Source organism: Penicillium hordei (assembly GCF_028827395.1).
Source record: "Penicillium hordei strain IBT 12815 chromosome Unknown utg000006l_segment0_segment0, whole genome shotgun sequence".
NCBI lineage: Eukaryota > Fungi > Ascomycota > Eurotiomycetes > Eurotiales > Aspergillaceae > Penicillium > Penicillium hordei.
In genome coordinates this window covers 4,072,458-4,093,910 of record NW_026623147.1, presented here as the reverse complement: position 1 = coordinate 4,093,910, position 21,453 = coordinate 4,072,458, and the positions used below count along the sequence as shown (strand labels likewise).

Genomic DNA, 21,453 nt, shown 5'->3' with positions numbered 1-21,453 from the left:
TCCCTGTATCGCAAAAGTTCCAGAGACATCATGTGGAACCCTGGAAAAAGAAAATGGCCCCTCTCGGCTAGTGCCAACGTGTACCGATAAACAGGCAATTCAGGTGTAGCTAGTTGGCCACGCCACCGCAATTCGTGGCTCCTTGGTAATTGTTCCAGAAACGGGCCACGGCTCTCTGGGCGACGGGCGAGCCACGGTAGCGTGTGGTGAGGAAGTAATTAAAGAGGGCGAACTCGTCTGGCGTGAGCACATAGCTATCTGGTTGGGCCTGGATGCGATTCCAGAGTTCGGTAATGGCTGCTTCCAGGACGGCGGCGGATTGGGCATTCACAGGACCATCTTCGCATTCTCGAGCGTGTTCTAGGGCCTGTCGAATCTCCGGCCAGCTTCTAGATAGAGGAAGGTTGGGCATATCGTTGAAGAGGGTGTTTAGGTATTCAGCTAGGGAGGGGGCGCTGTGTTTGGAAGTTGTTGAGGGAGGGGGTTTTTTTTTTTTTTTTCAAGATGGAGGTGTTTTTTAGGGGGGGGGGGGGGGGGGGAACTTGGAAAGAAATGGGAAGATGTGCGCCGTGAAGGGCTCGATCCAAGCGAAAAGCGTTTCAGGCCAAGTAGAATACGGAAGAGATGAGAGACTGTGCATAAGACCAAAACAAGAAAATCCGAATGTTTTTTTCTTTTCCGATTAAAATGGGAATCAGGTGTGGAGCAACGGGAGAGGGAGAGGGGAAAAACCGGGCCAGTCCCGAAATGCTATGTTCATAAGTGTGACATGCGATGGAAAGGTAAATGCAAGATTAGTTGGACCTATAGGCTGTGGGACATTCAGGAACCAGGTCGGACTTCACTCCGAAATTGAAGGTAACAGATAGAGAAGTATTCCGTCTATGGGTCTCCGTTGCAGAGGTAGAAAGTTGAAATGGGACCACACTCTGGCGAGACATCCTGGAAAGACACATAATCCATAAGGCCACAAGGATGTAGTTTGCATGGGCTCAGGATTGCGCCGCGCTCCCTTGGCGTAACGGTTTTTTCGGGCAATTTTAATGACATGCTCCGGCTAGGATCGAACTAAGCCGTCTTGGACCCAGATGAGACGGTGGAGCCGGTGGAAACGGTGGAAACTGTAATGAACGTTGGTGATGATTCGTCGATGAGTGATAGGGTTCAAGGGTCAGGGTCGCTTAAAGCCATGGACTATAAGGGACCAATTGGGGTTGGAGGAAAAGGGGGAAAGATATTAATGGCGCCAGAGCAATATCCGGTGCATCAGTTAAGTGGAACCCGTTCTGGTCCTTGCGGTTTGAGGCTCGGGGGGCTTTGGATTCCCCGAAGCATTCCAATCATTGGCGAGTTCGATATAAACACTGCGTTAGCGTCTTCCTTTTCTAGCCCGGTCTTCCCACTTACCCATTTATTCTATTTGAATTTATCCAATTGGTGAAATGGTCTCGGCCGGTGATCTCTCTTTCGGTCATTTTGGGAACGATGCTTGCCGACATGGGACATGGATATATACTGGTCTCCGAGACATCACACATGTCCTTTTGTCCTTTCGGGAGCATTTCACTGATCTCAGGGGTTCGTCCGAAACCAAAACGCCGTGGAAGATCAAAATTGTCGGGTATCCTTTCCGATGCAGTCCAGTCACATAATCACATTTTGATTCTGGATCAATCCCGAGGTCACAGTCGGTTCAACTCCTTTTTTAATATTTCTTCCTCTTTTTTTTTTTCTCTCTCTCGTTGTCTTTACCTCTTTCGACAAGAGGCAACGTGTCGACATCAAATGACGCATCAAATGACGCATCTGATGCGTTCTGGCAAGTCCACATGCCATTGTTTGGGGTGCAGTTGTGTGTTGTGTGAATTTAGCCCTTCAGTATGATCTCGTTTCCCCGAATATATCGAGCTTGACAGATATTGTGGGATACAATATCCCAAACAAGCCCTCAGAAGGGCATCGAGATTGGAAGGCGATTGACCAAAACATAGCCAATTTTTCCAGAATATTTCAACTCCGGCTCAGATATGCTCTTCTAGAGAGCACTTTGAGAGTGTTCTACCAGAGACCTCAGAGAGCCGGAGAGAGAAGTGCAAAGACAAAAAGCAGAATGGAAAAGCGGGATGTGCCTGGGATGTGCCTGGAACGCGGTCCGCACAAAGCCCAACTCTAAAAGGGAACCTTCGATTTCGCCCTTTTCAAGCATCTTCCCTTTAACACACTTCCTACATTGCTTCCTATCTACTCTCTAGGTCAGCTCTGCCAAACAACTCTACCACACAGTAGGTTCTGGAGCAGAAATGGTAATCCCATGAAGCCTGTGCGAGAAGGAGCAACAACGATGTCCGATAAAAAGTACTTACTATGGTAGAGGGACCAGGGCATATTCCCGGTCTTGGCCGTATAGTATCATGAGGTCACGGAGTTTTTTGAAATCTGCTACAGCTGCATCAGAGATTGAAGTCATCTCAAGGGTTAAACTTTGACCTTGTGCACTAATACCAAACACAATAGGACCCCAAGATCCACCCCTAATGATGAGAAGCGAGCTCGGAAGACATTCGAACTTCTTCGTGAAATGCAACAATTGTGCCAGACACTACGTCAAATGCAAGTTGGAAGTCGCTGCGAAGTTTCAAACCCGCATCTGCGAGGAAGACTCCCCAAATTGTGGAAACACATCGTCCGAACTAAAACAGCCTGCACAAGGCGGTACTCGGTGAAGATGTGGCACGGCTTCTGTTAGCTGTCATTTTTGGAATAGGGCCCAAGCAGCATCCTAATCACCAACCCGCCTGGGACGATGAACGAGATCTTATGGCTAGGAACCCTGAGCAATTCTCACCTGATCCTTTAGACAGCATTGGCAACGTGATTCTTCTGAGTCAGTGATGGTATACATTGCCCTACCGGCCTGACTATTCGTTTGCCCGTTTGAATCTCTTCCCGAACCGGTGTGTTAGCCTGGAACAACTTTCGTTGACGGAGAGAATGATACCGACATGGTACACAATGGAATTATTGATCAATTGGGCCAGTTGATTTCTTCGATAGTGCCATTCATCACATAGTTCAATACAGAAATATCATTTGTTCTATATTCAATAGCTCAAGTCTATCTTTGCTTTTAATTGTTGCTGCTTGAATCTGCCGATGAGCAACCGCCGGGCTCTTTATTACGTACTAGCCTCTAGATTCCTATATCAATTATAAGGCTTCACGTCTTTTGCTCATTCTGTTCCGTTTGTTTCGCCGTGCTCTTGCATTCTAAAGCTACTAATTACACCCATGAGTGCAGGTTCTATGCCTGAAAACCATGTATATATTGTGAATTTATATATAGTGTACAATGCCAAAGCCGAGATTCTTTTAGAATGTTCGTAGTATTTGAGCAAGTTCACATTCCTATCCTGAAAAACAAGAGTTATACAGTGTACTCAGTCTCCTGGTCTTGCTTTTTATACAACGATAACTACAGCTGTAATGTCCGGATGCAGGTGTCTCTACACGACATCAGCATGAAATCTCAAGCTCGATTGATTTGACCAGAAACCAGCATTAGGGATTTCGCAAGTTGATTTTCCGGCCTCGCCTGGCCAAATCGACCTCTGGCTTCGAGATCTATACCGCTGACTAAGCCACAAGATAGTCTCGAGATAAAGATTCCCCCACCAGCGCCATTTCAACTTTTGACCTGCGCCGATCATTGTTCGAACCCAATTTGCCTGAAGATTCTTTGAAAGCAAAGAAGAAGGATCGGATACTGACATTATGGTTTTCTATTTCACATCGACTGTCGTGGAACCTTCCGCCTTTATTTATGTCGGCAAGGACAAATTCGAGAGTATGCCTGTGACTTGGTCAATCTAGGGGATAAACTTGTTAACAATGGTGTTAGACGAGGATCTCATAAAATATGGATTGGACAATGATGTCTGGTATGTTCCCCGGTATACCTTTGCAGAATTTTGGGACTGATATTCTTGCGCAACAGGGTCAGTCTTTCCCGCTCCGGCTTGCGATAGCGCCAATTGCCCTAATACCTCTATACACTTGCAGTTCCACGTCGACAATTTGTCAAGTGCACACGTCTATGTGCGCCTTCGAGAAGGCGAAACATGGGACAACATCGCCCAGCCGCTTCTAGAGGATTGCGCCCAACTCACGAAGGCGAACTCCATTGAAGGTCAGTCCTCGACATGAACCCAAGGATTTCATCCTGGTGGAGACTGACTTCTGGAAAGGAAACAAGAAAGACAACATCACCATAATCTACACACCATGGTCAAACCTGAAGAAAGACGGGTCAATGGCGGCCGGTCAAGTCACATTCCATAATCACAAGCTGGTCCGCAAGGTCTATGTGAAGCAGCGTGAAAACCCAATTGTCAACCGGCTGAACAAGACCCGAGTCGAGAAATACCCCGATCTCCGAGCCGAGAAGGAAGAGGACACGAAGAAGAAGCAGCGCGGTGACCGTAAGACCCGAGATGAACAACGTGCGAAGGAAAAGAAGAAGCAGCAAGAGTATGAACAGCTGAAGTGGCAGAAAGACCATGCATATGACGATATGTTCACAGAAGAGAATCTGGAGGCCAGCAACAACCAGGACCGTGATGAGAATTTCCTCGACGATTTCATGTGATGAGCACTGATATCTTTTCTAATGGAAGATAACCTTTTCCTGTGTGTTAACTTTGAACCGCCAGCGAAGTGAAAATTATACCCTCTACATACTACATAGCATATACCACGGAGGGACACCTGATATGAGTACGACAAAACAGTCCTGCTCTTCTCTCTCTTGATACCTCTTCTGACCTTTTTAGGTCATGTGTAATGAGATATAGTGAGATAGATAAAGGGCTTCACTAACCTCTCAAAGCCCTACGCCATGTCAGAAGAACCCTAGGATTCTTTTCCAATCGGCATACACCATAGGGGATTTCCTTTGGCATACTATGGGGGAATTATAGGCTTGTAGTGTATCATATACGTATGAATAAGTATAGAACGACAAAGGATTCAAACATGACAAGGTAGATACAGGCCAAATAAACACATCAAATTAGAAGCAAATATATATATATATATTATATATATATCAAAAAAATTAGCCTGTGGAATGGAGGTTGATAGATTAATCATCTGGGAATAGCCCTGGAGGGCGGAAAGGGCGCTAGCCCCGGCCGTGTTGACAGCTTGCCCCGTAACCGAATTCATCATCTTCCTCCCCCAAGGTCTTTTCAAACACCACACAGCATGAGCGAGGGAATTCCACCATCTGCTACCCCAAGTAAGGACATCCCCTTTGTGAATTGGAACCCACTGACCCCGCAAAGGCGCAAAGTCCAAGAAGAACAAGAAGAAGGCCGCAAAAGCCAAAGCCGACTCCAAGGCTGACGAGCATCCAGAGGATGCGCCCGCCGATCACAATGACACTGATGTATGTGATGAACTCCCACCCTGGTTGTTATTCACCTTTGCTGACGTCTCACAAGAACGAACCCCATGATGCCAACGAAGACCCCAGACCAGTGCCAGAATCCAATGGCGCCAAGCCCGACACAATAGATGGTAGTCTACCAGATCGGTCTGCCAATAACCAGGAGCCCGTAGCTACTGGAGATACCCCCTCAGGAAACGATATCCAGTCCAACCCCGCTTCCGATGGCACCGAGCCAAAGGACCGATTCGATGCACTTGTTCGAGATCGCGACTCGTTGCGCGCCGAAGTAGCTGACATGCGAAAATCATTGGAAGAGATTCAGTCCAAGCACACCGCTGACATGGAGGCCCTGCAACAGAAATTGGACGACGCGGAGAGCAGAAAGGAGCAGGCAGAAACGCAGTTCCAGGTGCTCCTGGAACGAGTTAACACCATCAAATCGCAACTAGGGGAGCGGCTCAAGGAGGATGCGGTGCGTGGACCAGAATTCACTACTTGGGATATTTGGCTAATCTTGCTTGCCCTTTAGGAGGAATTGTCTCTAGCACGATCACAAATCGAAGACCTCGAAGACGAGAACAACAACTTGAAGGATGAGCTCGATTCAAAGTCCACCCAGCTGATAGAACTATCGGGCGACTCAGTGGAGAAAGAGAAGGAGCTATCCACTCTTCGAGACCGGACAAACTTATCCCAACAGAATTGGTTGAAGGAGAAGGAGGAATTGCTCGAGCAAGAGTCATACCTCCAGTCGGAGTTTGAGCAAGCGAAGGAGGCTATGCATAATTGGGAAATTCTTGCCATGGAGGAGCGATCTATCCGGGAGAACCTGAACGAGAAGGTCGGGGATCTGGAGGAGCAGCTCAGCAGTTTGAGAGAGGGATATGAACGAGCCACCCATGAACGCGACACCCAACAGTCAACAGTTGATGGCCTCCAGCGGGCGTTGCAGGAAATCCAATTGGCGCGAAAGCAAGAGCTGCGGGAGCTTGTCGAGAGCTCTGATTCTCAACTCGAGGACCTTCGACGCTCTCTGCGGGAAGCACAGAAGCAGGCCACCGAGGCCGATAAGGGTCTCCAAAATGCCCAGGAAGAGATTGAGCGAGTCCGGCCATTCGAGAAAGAGGTCAAAGAGAAGAACCTTCTTATTGGAAAACTACGGCATGAAGCAGTTACGTTGAATGACCATCTAACGAAAGCCCTACGATTCCTCAAGAAAGGAAAGGCGGAGGATAATGTTGACAGGTATGTTCTTGTGACATCCACTCAATTCCATACTGACACCATACAGACATATTGTCACCAACCATTTTTTGCACTTCCTTGCTCTAGACCGATCTGATCCGAAGAAATTCCAAATACTGCAACTGATCGCTGCACTCCTAGGCTGGAACGATGGTGAGTGTTGCAAACCAAATACGAAGAATTCCTGGAGCCCATCTAATTATTAAAAATAGAGCAACGTGAACAGGCAGGTCTTGCCCGCCCGGGGACATCGAGTATGCCTGGGAAGCTCCGAGTCCCGGGCACTCCCCTCCGCACCCCGAGCACCCCAAACCTGGCAACGGAGTTCATGGATAATAGTGCCTCCAGTAAAGAGACGTTAGCCGAACTATGGTCTAATTTCCTTGAGCAAGAAGCGGAGGTGGGTAACATGAATCCATCGCGACGAGGAAGCCACCAGGGGCCTCTTAAATGATAGGGTGGGGAAATGTATAAAGCAGGAACGGCATAGAACTTGGGATATTGATACTTTGATACTTTGTTCTCTTTGATAATCGCATGTAACTAGTTATGTACTCCATATACGTCGTTACATTCATGGATACTCCGCACAAAGCCAGAAGTGCCAAGAGATATGGGTTTCTTCCGCCTTCCTAATAAATAAACAGGCTAAGCTGGATTTGGATGGAACAAAGCCGTCTTCAGCTAAATAATCAGTTTTGATTTCAATCCTTACATGCCTCTCTCATATTTCCGTGCCTTCTCAGCGTTCTATAGACCATTCGTCCGTTCTACTCACTCTGCATCTACAATGGCCTCCACTGGTAAGTAAGGCTGCTTCATGGCAGAACATAACCCCACCGTTCGACGTAGACATACTGACGTGACCACTTTTGTACTAAAGCCTACCGCCCTATTGTGATTTCAGGCCCATCGGGGACTGGAAAGTCGACTCTACTCAAGCGATTGTTCGCCGAGTATCCTGATACGTTTGGATTTTCTATCTCGGGTCAGTGCCCCAATAGCGACAAGAGGAGGGATGGAATGAATTCGCGCACAGCTTTGCTCACATGTGCCCTAAATAGAAACCACACGATCCCCGAGACCCGGCGAGCAAGATGGCCGTGAATATAACTTTGTCACAAAAGACGCATTCCTCGACCTAGTGGCCAAGAACGGGTTTATTGAACATGGTGGGTTACACTACTAGCTTTAAGATGAAAGATCGGACTTCAATTAACCGGCAGAGCAGCTCAATTCGGCGGGAATTACTATGGAACATCCATTCAGGCTGTCAGGAACATCGCTGAGAAGAAGCGTATCTGCATACTGGACATTGAGATGGAAGGAGTCAAGCAGGTGAAGCGGACGGATCTCAATGCGGTAAAGTGCCCTAGGCCATCCGACAATAGGACTTTACTAATGGTTTATAGCGTTTCTTGTTCCTTGCGCCGCCTTCTCTCGAGGTGCTGGAGCAGCGCCTCCGTGGCCGTGGCACCGAAACCGAAGAATCTCTCCAGAAAAGACTCAACCAAGCTCAGAACGAGCTTGAGTATGCAAAGCAGCCTGCGGCCCACGATAAGATCGTTGTTAATGATGATCTGGAGAAAGCATATGTTGAGTTGCGGGATTGGGTTGTTGACGGTGGTAAGTTCGGTGCGCAATAGTACGCACTACATTACATATGGGAAATGTGATTTAGGTCGATATCATGCCCAGCAAGGCGACCGCCCCGCTTGGTATCTTTCAATCCAAGAATAGAAGTTGCTCTCGTCAAGTTAATTAAGAAAACTAAGTACATGGAAAGCACCAGAGATGGCACGAGCACTGGAGTGCCAATTCTCTTTTTCCCCGGCAATACAAGCTCGATGGGTCTCCCAGGAAGACACAAGATGGGATGTAGGATACAAACGAAAACAAACGCAAAAAGGAAAAAAAAAGGAAAAATGGGATATCTGCAAGGGCCTGCTGGCGTCAAAAGAGGACAGTAAGTTTTCGGAGAGGGCCGTCGCGCAACGGTCACAGCGCTCGCATCAGACATGAAAGATCACCGAGTTTAGTATCCGTTCATGGCTGCGCGCTGCGAGTTGCGGCTCAGCTCCCGGTCCGCGGAGGGGCTGATGGGCCGGCTGCCACCGGTGTGGCCCCCGGCAGCGCTGCTTTCCTTCAGGGCTAGCAACTGCTTGGCACGGAAGGTCTCGTAGTGAATCTGGCTGGTAGTCTCGACCAGATCCTGAAGGTGGGTGCGGGTCAGGAAGTTGCGTAGGTAGACAAATTCACAGTGGTTCTCGTCCTCGACGTTGATGACACCCCAGCGGTTCTGGCGGCCGCGAACCTGCTTGCCGTTGACAACAATGGTCTTCTCACTGCCGACAATCGAGAAAGGAATGATGTCCTGTAACTAGAGGTTAATCTCGAGTTATGACAGCTCTGCCGGGGTCGAGCATACCTTGATCTGAGCGTTGATAGCACGCTCCTCATCATCGAGCTCGTCATTATCGTAAGGGTACATCTTCAGGTTGTGGAAGGAGAACTCCTCCTTGATGCGCTCCTTGAACGCCTGACGCTCTTCGAGCGTAAGAGAGTCGGACTTGGCAATAACGGGAACAACGTTGACGACATCGGACAGCTTCTTCAGAACAACGATATCGATAGGCTTCAGGCTATGCGGGGTCAAAGGGGTTAGTCTAAATGAGCTCCAAGGAAGCCAAGGAATGGGCGGGGCAAACTCACGCATGGCCGGAGGGCTGAATGAAGAACAAGCAGCAGTGAACACGAGTATCTTGGATGTAACGCTCACGCTGAGCGGTGAGTTCCTTGCGGAGGTATGCCGAGTGCTGATCCTTGATGTACTTGACAATGGGGTCCCAGCTGATCATGATTAGCCTAGACCCAGTAGCTCCAGCATGATGGGATTCAACTTACCATCGGTCGTTGTTGACCTGATCACCGTAACCAGGTGTGTCAACAATGTTCAAGCGGAGACGCACGCCGTTCTCCTCAATAACTAGTCGCTCGTCAGCCATTCCGCATCGAGCACAATTCCCCGATAATAAACGTACTGTGCGACTCTGTCTTGATCTCGGTGGTGGAGCGAACGGGCTCGGAGGGGGTCAAACGGCCCTTGGAGTCAATCAGGTGGGATGCGAAGATAGTGTTGATCAGAGTCGATTTTCCAAGACCAGTTTGGCCTATCGCGTAAGAAATTAGCCGTGGTCATTCTAGTGGGGGAGAGGTATCGCCCAGCACATACCGACACACATAACATTGAACTGGAAGCCACGCTTCAACAGCTTGCGCTCAATTTGTGAGGTAATGCTGTCAAAACCAACATGGCTATGAGGGAAAACAGTGGGCTGTTGAGCCGAAGCTGCGGTGGTGGCCATTATGAAGAGATTAAAGGTGAAAGGCAGAAATCAAAGCCCGCAATCCCAGAAAGACCCGAAGAGAAGAAGTACAAAAGTATGTAGTTTGAAGCAAGAGCACTTGGGACACCCCCCTTATTATCGTCCTCTTTCCCGAACTCAGGGGTGGGCTATCCCTAATCGGGACTAGCGTCTCTCCAGAAAACTACCCTTCACTTTTGCTTCACTTTGATCTCTGTGATAGCTCTCCCACCACATTACCACACTTAAAAAAAGAAAGCACATCCCCCATTCGAAACAATTCGTGCTTGAATCTATTTACAAATGGCATTGCGCCTTCTACCTTTCGCTCCGGCAACCATGTCGCGCTCACTTCTTTCCGAGTCCCTCCAATTCCCCCGACTCGCTCGGTTCCTCCCGATTACACCCATCGCGACCAGTGGGTTCCTACAACCGGTTTCGATCGCTCTCAATATCCCATCTCTTCTCTCAGATCTTTGGGATTCCGTCCTGCGCGCCGTTCCTAAGAAGAAGACCTCCCACATGAAGAAGCGTCATCGACAAATGGCCGGCAAGGCCCTCAAAGATGTGAAGAGCCTTAATAAATGCCCGGGCTGTGGTCAGATCAAGCGTGCCCATCTCCTGTGCCCCAACTGTGTCAAAGGTAGGATTTGAGCCCAAGCCGGAACATATTTGGTTATCGCAGAAAAGCTGACTAGTCAACAGACATCAAGGAATCGTGGAGGACCCTCGACATGGCATGAGAGAGCACTGTAAGGAATAAAGGTTTGCCTTGGGGGGAGGGAGAATCAGGATCAACATTCTCAGAACCCAATCTTCAAGCCCCCCAAAAAAAAGAGGTTGTATTTCTAGAATTGGTTGTGGATACATGCTGCATGGCAACTGGCGTCTGGGTTTTTGCGGGGGAAATGTTTCAATATGACTTTTATAACAATTCGATCTAGTAGGTCGAATTTAAATGCTGGATCTTTTCAATTGACTCTTTTTTTTTTACCATTTAAATCCGAAAGCCAAAGGGGATCCCATTCTAGGTGTTATAGTTACGCCGGTCCGGGTGGAAATAATCGGATATGTTCATGTTATTACGACTTGAGCGCTCTAGTTATATTTGTGAAAATTGTCCGCCTCTATTTATCTCACTAGCTTTGTAGTCATGTACATATATAGCCCAGACAGGAGCCCTAGAAGTACTAACTACATGGGTGGTTAATAGCAAGTACAGAGCGAGACTATCTCGAGTATCCCGACCTTGATTGGCTTACTAGCTTAATTATTTTACTTGACATCCAATAATATACAGATACCTAGGTCAGTAGAGTAGATATGAGACAGTATATATAACATTTGATAATGTCGGTGGTATATCATCGCACCTCTATCGTGAAGAAAAAAAAGGCGATGAAAGGCGGAACGGGCCTTCGGGCCCCAACGTCATTGCTCCTCCGCAAGTAAAGTCTCGACACAGCCGTGAAAGAGCACGGCATCGTCAACATGGTAAGATCATACTAAAAAATGATGAATCTCATTACTAATTGACAATTTTCAGTCGAAGCAATACCTCTCGAGAGGTTCTGCGGACAATGGTGAGCTTCCCGATGCGCATTATCCTGGATGACATCCATAATTTGGCTAATATTCTGTTTTGTAGCGCACCTTGTTGATATCTTCTCGCTGGCTATAACCGACAAGCAAATTCTATCTACCTCGGGTGCCTCCTCTATTAAAGTGCATTCCACCACGGATGCTGACTTTCCCCTGGTGCAGTCCATTGATGGTGCCCACACCATTGGTTGCCATCACATCGTGACCAATGGGAATGGCTCCCGTGCAATCACCGCTGGATTTGATGGCGAAATCAAGGTCTGGTCTTGTCAGGATGGCCATTGGGCTGCAGACACAAAACTGACTGGTGAGCATTGCCCCTCTTTGATAGCCCACAAGGTGCAATGAGGCTAACAAGAAGACAGCCGACCTCACAGGTGCCGATGCCTGGGCCATAGCTCTTTCTGAAGATGGCCAATATCTTGCTGGTGTCACGCAGGAGGGGCGCATCAATGTATGGGATTTGGCTGCCGATGGCACTCGGATTCGAGACCATGAGACCAAAGGTAACTTTGGCACTTGCATCGACTTGGTGAGATCTCAAATCCTGCAGTCAGGCAAGTGCGCCCTGCTAACTTTAGTGGTTAGTCTCCCGACGGTCGATTGATCGCTTCAGGTCATGACGATGGCGCCGTCTACATCTTCACTACTGAAACCGGCCGCATGCCATTCTCTCTGTTAGGTAAGTAAAGTTGGCTGGGCCGAGCAGAAACACAAGTGCTAATTCGGCCTAGGCTTGGTCAATCCCGTACGAGCTGTGGCTTTCTCGCCCAAAAGCAAGATTCTAGCAGCTGCTGGCGACTCCAAGGTTATTGTACTGTACGATACTTCCTCTGGCGAACAAATCGCCAATCTCTCAGGGCACTCTGCCTGGATCTTGTCTCTTTCCTGGAGCGACACAGGCGAGTACCTTCTAAGCAGGTCAGTTAATATTCCATGCATTCATATGATGACAAGCTGACATTTCCAAGTTCGTTTGACGGCAAGGTCAAGGTTTGGTCCATGGAGACAAAGACCTGTGTTGCTACCCACTCAGAAACAGACAAAGCCGTTTGGAACGCAAAGTGGCTTCCCAAGGTCGGCAAGACAGAAGGGTTTGCCACCGCTGGCGCAAACCGCAGCATTGCATTCTACCGCGAGGCTACTGGGTAGAAGGAGTAGTTGAAAATGGGGTATTGCAGAAATGTCCTTACAACTGCGTGACGATTTCAATGGAACCTAGGAAACTTTTCGAACTATGCATAAAAATCATGAATTCGTATCGGAACAATAACAATAACCCAAATGGCCTTGTACTTGTCCTTAGTTCATCGCTTCAACAAACAACTTGCGCATCCGTTTCAAGAACGCCCCGAAGTCTCGGTCATCGTTGACGAGATCTACCACATGCTCCAAACCATCCCGGTCAACCTTGGGGCGCGTATGGAAAACTTCGTAGTCGCGACTGGCGGTTCCCAATTCAAACCAGGCCTCTGCCTCCCAGTCCTTCTCCAATAGATGGCTGTAGACAAACTTTAACCGGTCCTCACGACCGGCGCCTTCAATTCGAATACAAAGGTAATCCTGCCAAAACTCTAACTCTGGGAAATTGAGACGAGATTGCGCATCTAAATGCTGTGCGTGAGACTTTTGTGCCTCGACTTTTTGACTGATAGCCTTCTGAGTCTCGGCGATTTGCTGCTTTAGGCGGTCGCGTTTGGCAAGGCGGGAATCGCGTTCTAAGGTGATAGATGAGATAGCTGCGTGCATTTCAGCAGCCTCGGCTGCTTCCTTTTGGAGGGTTTGTTCATGGGTTTGTGATTTGAGATTGAGAATTTCGATATCGCGCTGTCGCATGCGCTCGTCCTCTGGCAGGTTGTGTTAGGCACAGTGGTGGGAAGTGGGAGGAGGGGGCGGCAAAATTACCAACTCATACCTTCATATTCAGCCAGATTAATGTGGAACTGGTTTCGTTCCTCCAAGACTCGTTTGCGACCGCGCTCAATGAACGCGTCGAACTTCACTGTGAATTGTGCCATGGTATTACGCAGGTCCTCGAATCCAAAGTTGATGCTGGGCAATGAGTCTGCCATTGATGGCGCATCCGCCGAGGCGAGCGGTGGGCGCATGCCACTTGTCGAAAGTGATGGTTCAAATGAAGAAGTCATAGTATCTGAGAATTAAATTGTGAATGTTGAGTATTGAATGGTGCAGGTTGAAGTTGACGCGGGGACAATGCCAGAGTTGTTTTGGGTTGCGGCGCAACAACTCCGAGTCTTATCGATAAGAACCAAAAAACTTTCTGTGCTCTAGGCTTTCTTTTGCCGCATATCCTCACATTATGCGCATATGTATATGACCAAGTGGACTCTTACTGTTGCACCAGTATCGATATGGTTTGGTCAGGTCCTGAACTGATCGCAAGAAGCAAAGAAAGATCCGATGGATGAACATTCAGGCAGTGCTCTCCACTATGGGCACGTAGGACGAGCTGTCTACCTTCCTGAGGAGCAGGACTGGACATTTACTCGCTCCTTTGCTAGGCGTAGGTAATCGAGCCTCCTTCCTTGGAAACCAACTAACATGTTCGCAAGCCCCGTCGATCGAGTATACCGGTGTCACCAAGACAACCATCCCATCGCCTTTCTGCCCACCGAAAGCTCGACCAATACAAAGAGTAGCCGAGAAAAACCCCAGGAAAGTGATCACAAGCGCGCATCCCGATTTGGCGGCATCATGGTCCTCAATTCGCGCTGAACCTTTGTCCAAAACTGTGACGACTATAACCGAGAAATATGATCCGGAGATCTCTGAACTCTTCGATATCGGCTATGCAGTGGACCAAAGGCGCCATGACAAAAGGCTGCGCTCAGTTCCAATTGCGGTGGCCGTTACCGGAGAATCTCGTAATATAATCTCATTCCGAACACTGGAAGAGGAAATTTTGGAGTTGAGCTCTCCACGGAAGTTAGCATTTCGTGCTCCATCAATCAGCAACATTGAATTGTCTGAATGGTCCAATTCTGGCGCACCAGTACGTCAAGTACGTTTTGCACGTCCCTTGGAGGAGACGCCCATGTTCATGGCTGCTCGTCTTCCCACAAGGACTACAATATTCCGACCTCTTTACCACTGGGACCCTGTGCCTATGCACGTCCCGGAAGATGCTATACTGGGATCCTCCGCCCCCCTAAAAAACTCGCGGCTGGATGCGAATCCCATTGTAGAGGTACCTGTGTCGCGGACAGGTGGCTTCTCACATGCCGATGTGACCTTCAACCCCTGGTATCAGAGACAATTCGCCATTGTAGATACCAGAGGCAAATGGAGTGTCTGGGAGATCACCGGCAGGCAGCGACTTCAGCAGTCTACTTGGGCTGCCGAGTTCGTCAAATCAGGCTCGCTACCATTGCGGGATTATAAACGCAAACATAGTTGCCCTCGCCTTGATGGCTGGGCATCTATCGTGTGGGTCCATAATGTTGGATCGATAGTTGTCTCCAATCGTCACAGTGTCATAATCTATGCCTTCACAGACAACCAGGTTCCACCACGCACGGTTGAGTTGGGAATGGCAAAGCAATCTGAGTGGGTTCTAGACGTTCAAAGAAACCCACGCAAGCCATCACAGTTCTTCGTCCTGACGACAACTCGGATATCATGGTTTGATCTCGGGGCCCTACCAGGCGATGATGATACAAGTCTTTCTTTATACCCTCAAGTTTCCTGGAAGCACTTTCGAGACCCTGAAGACACAACTTTGCGACTTAGTGACATAGTCGTATACCAAGGTATGTGCTAGTGTGCCTGAACACGGGATTCAAATACTAAGTCATCATCTAGATGTGTATCTCGTTCTGTATTCACAGATCACTCGGCTGGTACAGGCATTTCCATGTCCCTTTATATCCGACGAAGAGACCGAGTGTATATCTGTACCCGATCCCCTAGTGCTAGATGTGCCCCTGTTGGACGAGATACCGCCAACTAAACGTGACTCTATTGTGCGATTCTCGAGATTTGTATTTAAAGAGATTGCCCACTCTGTTACACCATTGGGTAGGAATTTCTATAACGCCCACTTGCCACTGATCAAGCTTTTCTGGATGGATTCCGATTTTGCCGTTCACGAATCCACTTTCACAGGTCCACGCGGAGATCCAGACGAGCCCGACTTGTTTCGTCAAAGTAGTGTCTTGCGGTTAAGAAGGCGTTATGCTCCGACATCCTATATCAGACCCACCGATGACTTTATTGTGAATGATTGGGACGAATCAGCGACAAAGAAAACGACTGTTCGTCGTTGCAAGCCCAAAATGGGCCGCATTGATACAAGATCGGACTTGCAGTGGACCTTGGATTTATCTGGCGTCTACAAAATAGCGACAGGGAAGATGGAAATACGTCCAAAAAAGCAAAAGAAGAGACGAAGGCCCAAACCAAGGACATTTGATGGGTTGATAGCAATTCTACAAGGCGAAATAGCGAATGGATCGAAGCGACGTCCAGGCAGGACGATGGTTGAATTGACCGGCAAGAGAATTTTGCCTGGGGGTCTTGATGAAAGTGCAGATGATGTGAAACGACTCATCTCAGCACTGGTGCCCAAATACGGGGACCCCGACGCTCACTGTCGGTATATGCTTCTACCAGTCCCATCCTCAAACGGGAGGTATGGCATACCGGCCAAATTGTCAGCCGAAGCAGACAGGGATCTTCTAAATACCTATGATCGAATGATCGATGATTGGATGTCTACCCTGCCTCGTATCATCCCCGTGCAGACACGACTCATGAAAGAGACACTCATTCGGGGAGTTGCTGCCGATCTCATCCTTTCACGCCTAATCAAAATCTCTACCTCGTTGGATAGCATCTTACTATCCAAACCCCCAGATCCGGTCGATGACCTCGCAATTAAAAAGGCCAATGAGAAGGCCGCAGCACAGAACAAATACCAATCGAGCTACTTCGCACTCTTATCCTCACAGACCCCTGCAAGCCAGTCATTAATGGCCAAAAGCCGAACCTTTGGATCCCGACGGGACACGACGCCAGTCCAGCAATCCAAATACACCACAGTCCCAGTCCTGGGCGGCCTCTCAGCGTTCATCACATTCAAATCCCCACGTCCAACACCACGGAAGGTGGCAAACCTGCTCTCCCACTGGCCGGTGGGGACCAATCCCCAACACTATACATGGGACAGAATCGAAGACGAGGAGACGCGGAATTCCAAGGCGCGCACATCCAAAAATAGACGGAAGAAGCGCTCACAGACTCGTGACCAATCCCTTCCTTCGACTCCGGCAGTCCCTATGGTCCGAACATGGGGCAGTCAGCCACTCGCACCTCCCCGAATCAACATCAGCAGTAGCCAGCTGGATGGTATGCCGATGACCCAGATGGAGCGGGGAGCTTTTGGAACTCGCACACTCAAGAAACCGAAAAAGAAGAAGAGAGCCGCTGGATTTTAGATATGGCTTATATATCCAATAATTCAACAATACATATACATATTCCTTAACTAGTATACCTTAGAGTATATATATTAGTATATCATCTTACTATAAAAGATATGGTTCAACCAATGGCGAATATGGCTCATTCACCAAGGGATGAAGTCTGACAAATCCAGAATACCAGGGAAAATATACTCCGTATATAGATGGACAGGATAGTAAATATATCATCTGCTTTTCTCTGTTTCTCTTCAACTATTTCCCTCTTCAATGGTTATTTATCTGAAACAACCTCAAAAGTCCACTGTGTTATCCGCCAAGCATCTTCTTCCCCTCCTCTCAACTAACAACACCCCACACCAACACAAATAAATCAGTTTCCCACCATGTCTGATCACCAGTACAAGTTCAATGTGACTATGACCTGCGGCGGATGCTCTGGCGCCGTGGAGCGTGTCCTCAAAAAGCTGGAAGGTAAGCGACGCGTAGCCTGTTTCATCGCCTTTGATCCTAACACGCTGGTCTTTAGGCGTCAAGACCTTCGATGTCAGCCTCGAGTCCCAGACGGTCAATGTTACCACCGAGCCTACTCTTTCCTACGATGATGTGCTAGAGAAGATTAAGAAGACTGGCAAGACTGTGAACAGCGGAGAGGCGGATGGGGAGAGCAAGGGGGTTTAAATCCTCTCTTTTGCTCATGGTGTTTCCGGTCTTATATATCCTTTTTTTCTTTTTTTGCATGAGGCCTGGAAGTCAACTCCAACGAGCCTAGGCAACTTGTCTAAGCTCGTGGAACCCAGGCTCTAGACTAGACTAGACTGGACTGCTAGGCAGTGCTAGGCAGAAAACATACCAACAGCATGCATCCCAACCTTTGGAAGGTTCTAAGGTTGCTCTGGAATTCCCATGACTAAATGACCATGATGATGTACAATGAAATAGATATAAGATGGGGGAACCGTAGCTCCCGATTCAAATTGGTATTGAGACCCATGATGAGAGAGTTTCTAAGAATATGCACAAGGGTATCATGAACAACAACGCAACGCAATGCGAATACAAAACATCTCGCAACAAATGGGGAATATGATAGGAAGGTGGAACTGATTAATCAACAATGACAACATGTCTTCCATCAAGGACGGAATAGTAGGGTGAGCGTGGTTCAACCCTTTGAACGTAGACTGGGCGATCTTGCTCCATGGTTTGGGATGAGGGAGGGTAATTGTAGGACGGTCTATATCTGCGTTAGTTGGGAACTTCTCAAGACATAAGGGAAAAATTTGTGTTGTTGAACTGGTTGGTTTCCCCCAATGAAGGCTTACCGCGAGGAGTTGAACCCGCCATTGGCTGGTCTTTCATGAGGGACCTGAGGGGGGGACACGTGAGGCTGGATTTTTCCTATGACAGAGTCTGAAAAGGTGCGAAGGTGGTCATGGGAAGGAGCCACTCGCGGTCCTATGGGCAATGGGCCACGTTGATCAGGCGAAACCTGGGTCTGAGACAGATTTTTTGTACCAATGTAATCAAGGTTTCTGGTCCGGGTGGACGGGGAAGGGTCTCCAATGGGCTTGACTTCGGGTTCTGTTCGCCTGGAGACGTATTCATATGGAAGAGGCTCACGGTGGTCAACATGCCGGACAAAGTCCTCGGCATATAGGTTCCTGTCTGGATGAACATTCTCTCGTAAAGGGCGGCCACCATCGATGCCGGTGTGCCGAATGGCCCGCAAGTCTTTCGGAACACGATCTGAACGGAAACTACGATCACCGTGGTAAGGATACCACGGTCCAGAATTAGAAAAGGCTGGAGCCGCTCTAAACGTGCGATCCCCTTCCGAGATAATGGCACTGGTATTGGAAAGCCCGGCCTGGGATTGAGGCTCGTGCGGTCCGCTAATGGGGTGTCGACCCAAGACTGGCCTTGTTTCTAGGCCATGCTGTATGTTGGAATAAGAGAGCGAGTTCACGTTCCTTTCCCGCTGGTGTCCTACAACAGGGGTTTGTTCCACTGGCTGATAGTCCCGACGGAAATGAGGCTGGTCCTGGAGTCGATGGTCCGTGACAAGCTCAACGCGATGATAAGAGTGTGGCACGAATCCTTCGGAAACAGGAAGTCCCATCTGCCTCGCACTCCACGGGTCTGGGCGGGGATCCGTCCGAGAACCTTCGCGATATGTTAAACGCCTTCTTTTGCTCGCGTGTTCGCTGTCACCTTCCTTTTCGATAACATCGGGGTGATGCATCATCTCTCCTTGAGGACGCCCTGGCGTGACCGATCGGAGGGACATTTTGTTGGTCATATGGACCAAAGGATGTGCACCGTCAGCCCGCCGGCTTTCTGATGGCCGGGAATTTTCAATCGAGGGCAAGATGGAATCCTGTGTGCTGGAACCTGGTCTCAGAAGAGGGGAACTGACGGAGTCAGTGCGGCGTCCCACCGGGGTCAATTTCTGACGGTTTTCCTTTGGTCCGCTCACAAACACAGGTGCATTGGTCCTGTCCGACTGAGGAGGCAGTCTTTCCTGTCGAAATCTGGGCTCCATCCTGGAGGGAGGAACATCCTGCGAGTGGGTCATGTTCCCAATTCTAGGTCCAGAGATTTCTTCTAGAATTTGTAACTCGGGTGATTCCTGATTAGTTAGTCCAGTTGGCCTGGCGTTCAGTTCATGGGTGGAGTGTTTTTGTTTGGCCTCCAAATGAGGATAGTTCTCCTGGACACCTACATGTCTCTTGGCCATCTGTCGGTCCATTAGTGGAATAGCGAGCATTCGATGTGCTTGGTTATCATTATTGGCTGAGCCTGGAGCGACTCGCCGATGAACCTCCGCGTGCTGGGGAACTATATCCTGGCGCCTAGCAGCGGGTACTTCCTGAGTAGTAGTACGCTGCTCGGCATATCGTGGGCTTTGCTTTTCAGCTGGGGCAACAGAAAACCTGGGCTGTTCAATACCCTGTATACCCTCTTTGTATTCCTTGACAGCGCGGGTCCATGCTTTGTACCTGTTAAATCCTCGACGGTTGATAGTGTCTGTGGCGGGGGCCCTTGTGACAAATCGGAACCCAGGCGGCGCTTCCTCGGATAGTTCCCGTGGAAGATCCCGGTCAAGAGGTGTGCTGTTGATAGGTTGATACCGGATCTCGTGGGCCCGAGTATCGCTTGGGAGTATTTCCACACTGGTGTTTTGATGCCCCGCTGAAGTAACCGTATCTTCTTCTGATTCACTGTCTTCATCGTCCGAGATAACGATCACCTCGCGGAAAACATCTTCCAGCACTGTTTGGCCATTCTCATCGTCCCCTCGCCACTCAATGACTTTTGCTAGAGTTGTGTGTTCAACAACCCCTCTGGCTTCATGGAATGAAGTGGTTTTTAGGAGGCGATCGTAGTCAGTGTAGACATGTCGAACGTGAGCAACCACAGCAAGTTGGGCTCTGCGGGCCAAAGGCAATTCGGTGGCCGTCCCAACCTTTTTCTGGCCCTTTTTTTCGATATCAGGTTTTCCACGTCCTCATTTCTTAGATCAATATGGGTGCATACGTACCTTTTGAAAAGCTGTCTTGATAATCTGATTCAAATCTTTGTCTGGTATATTCGGAAAAAGATCCTTTAAGGCGTCTCGTGCTTCTGTGTTGAGGGTTATTTGAGAAATTTCAGAATCAGCCCGCTCGGGATTCTCTATCCTGTCTGTGGGAAAGGTACTAGGCACTGTTTTACCAGTACTTGTGAGGTAGAACCCCAGTTCTGAGCAAACGGCTGCCACCACAGTACTAGGAAAATGATATCCTATCCGATGAACATGCTGGGAAAGGTTATGATGGCGATGGTGTGGGGTAGTCTAGAAAAGAAAATAAGCAGTGATGATCATTAGGAACCAAATAGGGTTCTCACCGATACTGCATAAATTTGAAGACCCTCGTCTCGACACCGCTCCTTACAAGTTGTAGTGAGTTGGGGATTTCCTGCAGGAATGAAGGTGTAACCGCTTGGTGCTTGGGCTTCAAAACAAATCTGTATATTGTTGTTAATCACTTGGCCAAGCTGAAGTGGAGAAGATACATACCACACTCCGAAGCTTTTTCTTTTCTTGGGTCACAGATTCCATAATAACTTTATGCCTTCTTGCTCTCCTTTGGATTGCCCGGCCAGGACCATGCCTGACCGAGGCCGAGGCAGCCCTCCTTATGACACGGGCCATACTTCTGGTTCGGCTTATCGCAGAACCTCGCGAAGATGAAGATTTCAGCACATCATTTAAGAGATGTATCAGACGTATGATATGAACGGGTAGGTGATATGTATCCCCTGATATGGGCCAGAGTGTAAAGAGTTTGGTCAATTCAGGGCAAAG

At 48.7% G+C, this 21,453-nt stretch overlaps 11 protein-coding genes across 11 annotated transcripts; 7 read left to right on the top strand and 4 right to left on the bottom strand.

The window, feature by feature from the left end:
* Positions 1–109: 109 nt before the first annotated feature.
* Positions 110–412, bottom strand: N7537_012185 (uncharacterized protein; the record flags this gene model as incomplete). Its single annotated transcript, XM_056903239.1, has 1 exon — positions 110–412. One exon carries the CDS (start codon positions 410–412, stop codon positions 110–112), a length of 303 nt encoding a protein of 100 aa, XP_056748526.1.
* Positions 413–3,771: 3,359 nt separating this feature from the next.
* Positions 3,772–4,645, top strand: N7537_012184 (uncharacterized protein; the record flags this gene model as incomplete). The annotated part of the gene is made up of 4 exons (XM_056903238.1): positions 3,772–3,844; positions 3,899–3,938; positions 4,083–4,186; positions 4,245–4,645. The coding sequence occupies 4 exons, from the start codon at positions 3,772–3,774 to the stop codon at positions 4,643–4,645; spliced, it is 618 nt and encodes a 205-aa protein (XP_056748525.1).
* Positions 4,646–5,262: 617 nt separating this feature from the next.
* Positions 5,263–7,148, top strand: N7537_012183 (putative Golgi matrix protein; the record flags this gene model as incomplete). Its single annotated transcript, XM_056903237.1, has 6 exons — positions 5,263–5,296; positions 5,343–5,446; positions 5,502–5,921; positions 5,979–6,694; positions 6,741–6,847; positions 6,907–7,148. The coding sequence occupies 6 exons, from the start codon at positions 5,263–5,265 to the stop codon at positions 7,146–7,148; spliced, it is 1,623 nt and encodes a 540-aa protein (XP_056748524.1).
* Positions 7,149–7,484: 336 nt separating this feature from the next.
* Positions 7,485–8,340, top strand: N7537_012182 (guanylate kinase; the record flags this gene model as incomplete). The annotated part of the gene is made up of 5 exons (XM_056903236.1): positions 7,485–7,497; positions 7,578–7,682; positions 7,759–7,866; positions 7,926–8,056; positions 8,107–8,340. 5 exons carry the CDS (start codon positions 7,485–7,487, stop codon positions 8,338–8,340), a joined length of 591 nt encoding a protein of 196 aa, XP_056748523.1.
* A 245-nt stretch (positions 8,341–8,585) lies between these two features.
* aspD (septin aspD) lies at positions 8,586–10,075 on the bottom strand. The gene is made up of 6 exons (XM_056903235.1): positions 9,927–10,075; positions 9,736–9,864; positions 9,599–9,680; positions 9,407–9,544; positions 9,123–9,336; positions 8,586–9,068 (listed from the first exon to the last, which is right to left on the bottom strand). Exons 1-6 carry the CDS (start codon positions 10,057–10,059, stop codon positions 8,730–8,732), a joined length of 1,035 nt encoding a protein of 344 aa, XP_056748522.1. The 5' UTR covers positions 10,060–10,075; the 3' UTR covers positions 8,586–8,729.
* Positions 10,076–10,398: 323 nt separating this feature from the next.
* N7537_012180 (mitochondrial 54S ribosomal protein bL32m) lies at positions 10,399–10,802 on the top strand (the record flags this gene model as incomplete). The annotated part of the gene is made up of 2 exons (XM_056903234.1): positions 10,399–10,702; positions 10,765–10,802. 2 exons carry the CDS (start codon positions 10,399–10,401, stop codon positions 10,800–10,802), a joined length of 342 nt encoding a protein of 113 aa, XP_056748521.1.
* A 748-nt stretch (positions 10,803–11,550) lies between these two features.
* N7537_012179 (SKI complex subunit WD repeat protein SKI8) lies at positions 11,551–12,813 on the top strand (the record flags this gene model as incomplete). Its single annotated transcript, XM_056903233.1, has 7 exons — positions 11,551–11,553; positions 11,606–11,642; positions 11,708–11,968; positions 12,027–12,193; positions 12,250–12,343; positions 12,396–12,582; positions 12,633–12,813. The coding sequence occupies 7 exons, from the start codon at positions 11,551–11,553 to the stop codon at positions 12,811–12,813; spliced, it is 930 nt and encodes a 309-aa protein (XP_056748520.1).
* A 150-nt stretch (positions 12,814–12,963) lies between these two features.
* On the bottom strand, positions 12,964–13,808 carry N7537_012178 (kinetochore Spc25 family protein; the record flags this gene model as incomplete). The annotated part of the gene is made up of 2 exons (XM_056903232.1): positions 12,964–13,508; positions 13,577–13,808. 2 exons carry the CDS (start codon positions 13,806–13,808, stop codon positions 12,964–12,966), a joined length of 777 nt encoding a protein of 258 aa, XP_056748519.1.
* Positions 13,809–14,082: 274 nt separating this feature from the next.
* N7537_012177 (uncharacterized protein) lies at positions 14,083–17,117 on the top strand (the record flags this gene model as incomplete). The annotated part of the gene is made up of 3 exons (XM_056903231.1): positions 14,083–14,185; positions 14,235–15,431; positions 15,484–17,117. 3 exons carry the CDS (start codon positions 14,083–14,085, stop codon positions 17,115–17,117), a joined length of 2,934 nt encoding a protein of 977 aa, XP_056748518.1.
* A 371-nt stretch (positions 17,118–17,488) lies between these two features.
* On the top strand, positions 17,489–17,783 carry N7537_012176 (copper metallochaperone ATX1; the record flags this gene model as incomplete). Its single annotated transcript, XM_056903230.1, has 2 exons — positions 17,489–17,576; positions 17,632–17,783. 2 exons carry the CDS (start codon positions 17,489–17,491, stop codon positions 17,781–17,783), a joined length of 240 nt encoding a protein of 79 aa, XP_056748517.1.
* A 426-nt stretch (positions 17,784–18,209) lies between these two features.
* Positions 18,210–21,300, bottom strand: N7537_012175 (DUF2293 domain-containing protein; the record flags this gene model as incomplete). Its single annotated transcript, XM_056903229.1, has 5 exons — positions 18,210–18,339; positions 18,428–20,583; positions 20,647–20,940; positions 20,994–21,113; positions 21,166–21,300. The coding sequence occupies 5 exons, from the start codon at positions 21,298–21,300 to the stop codon at positions 18,210–18,212; spliced, it is 2,835 nt and encodes a 944-aa protein (XP_056748516.1).
* Between the last annotated feature and the right edge of the window lie 153 nt (positions 21,301–21,453).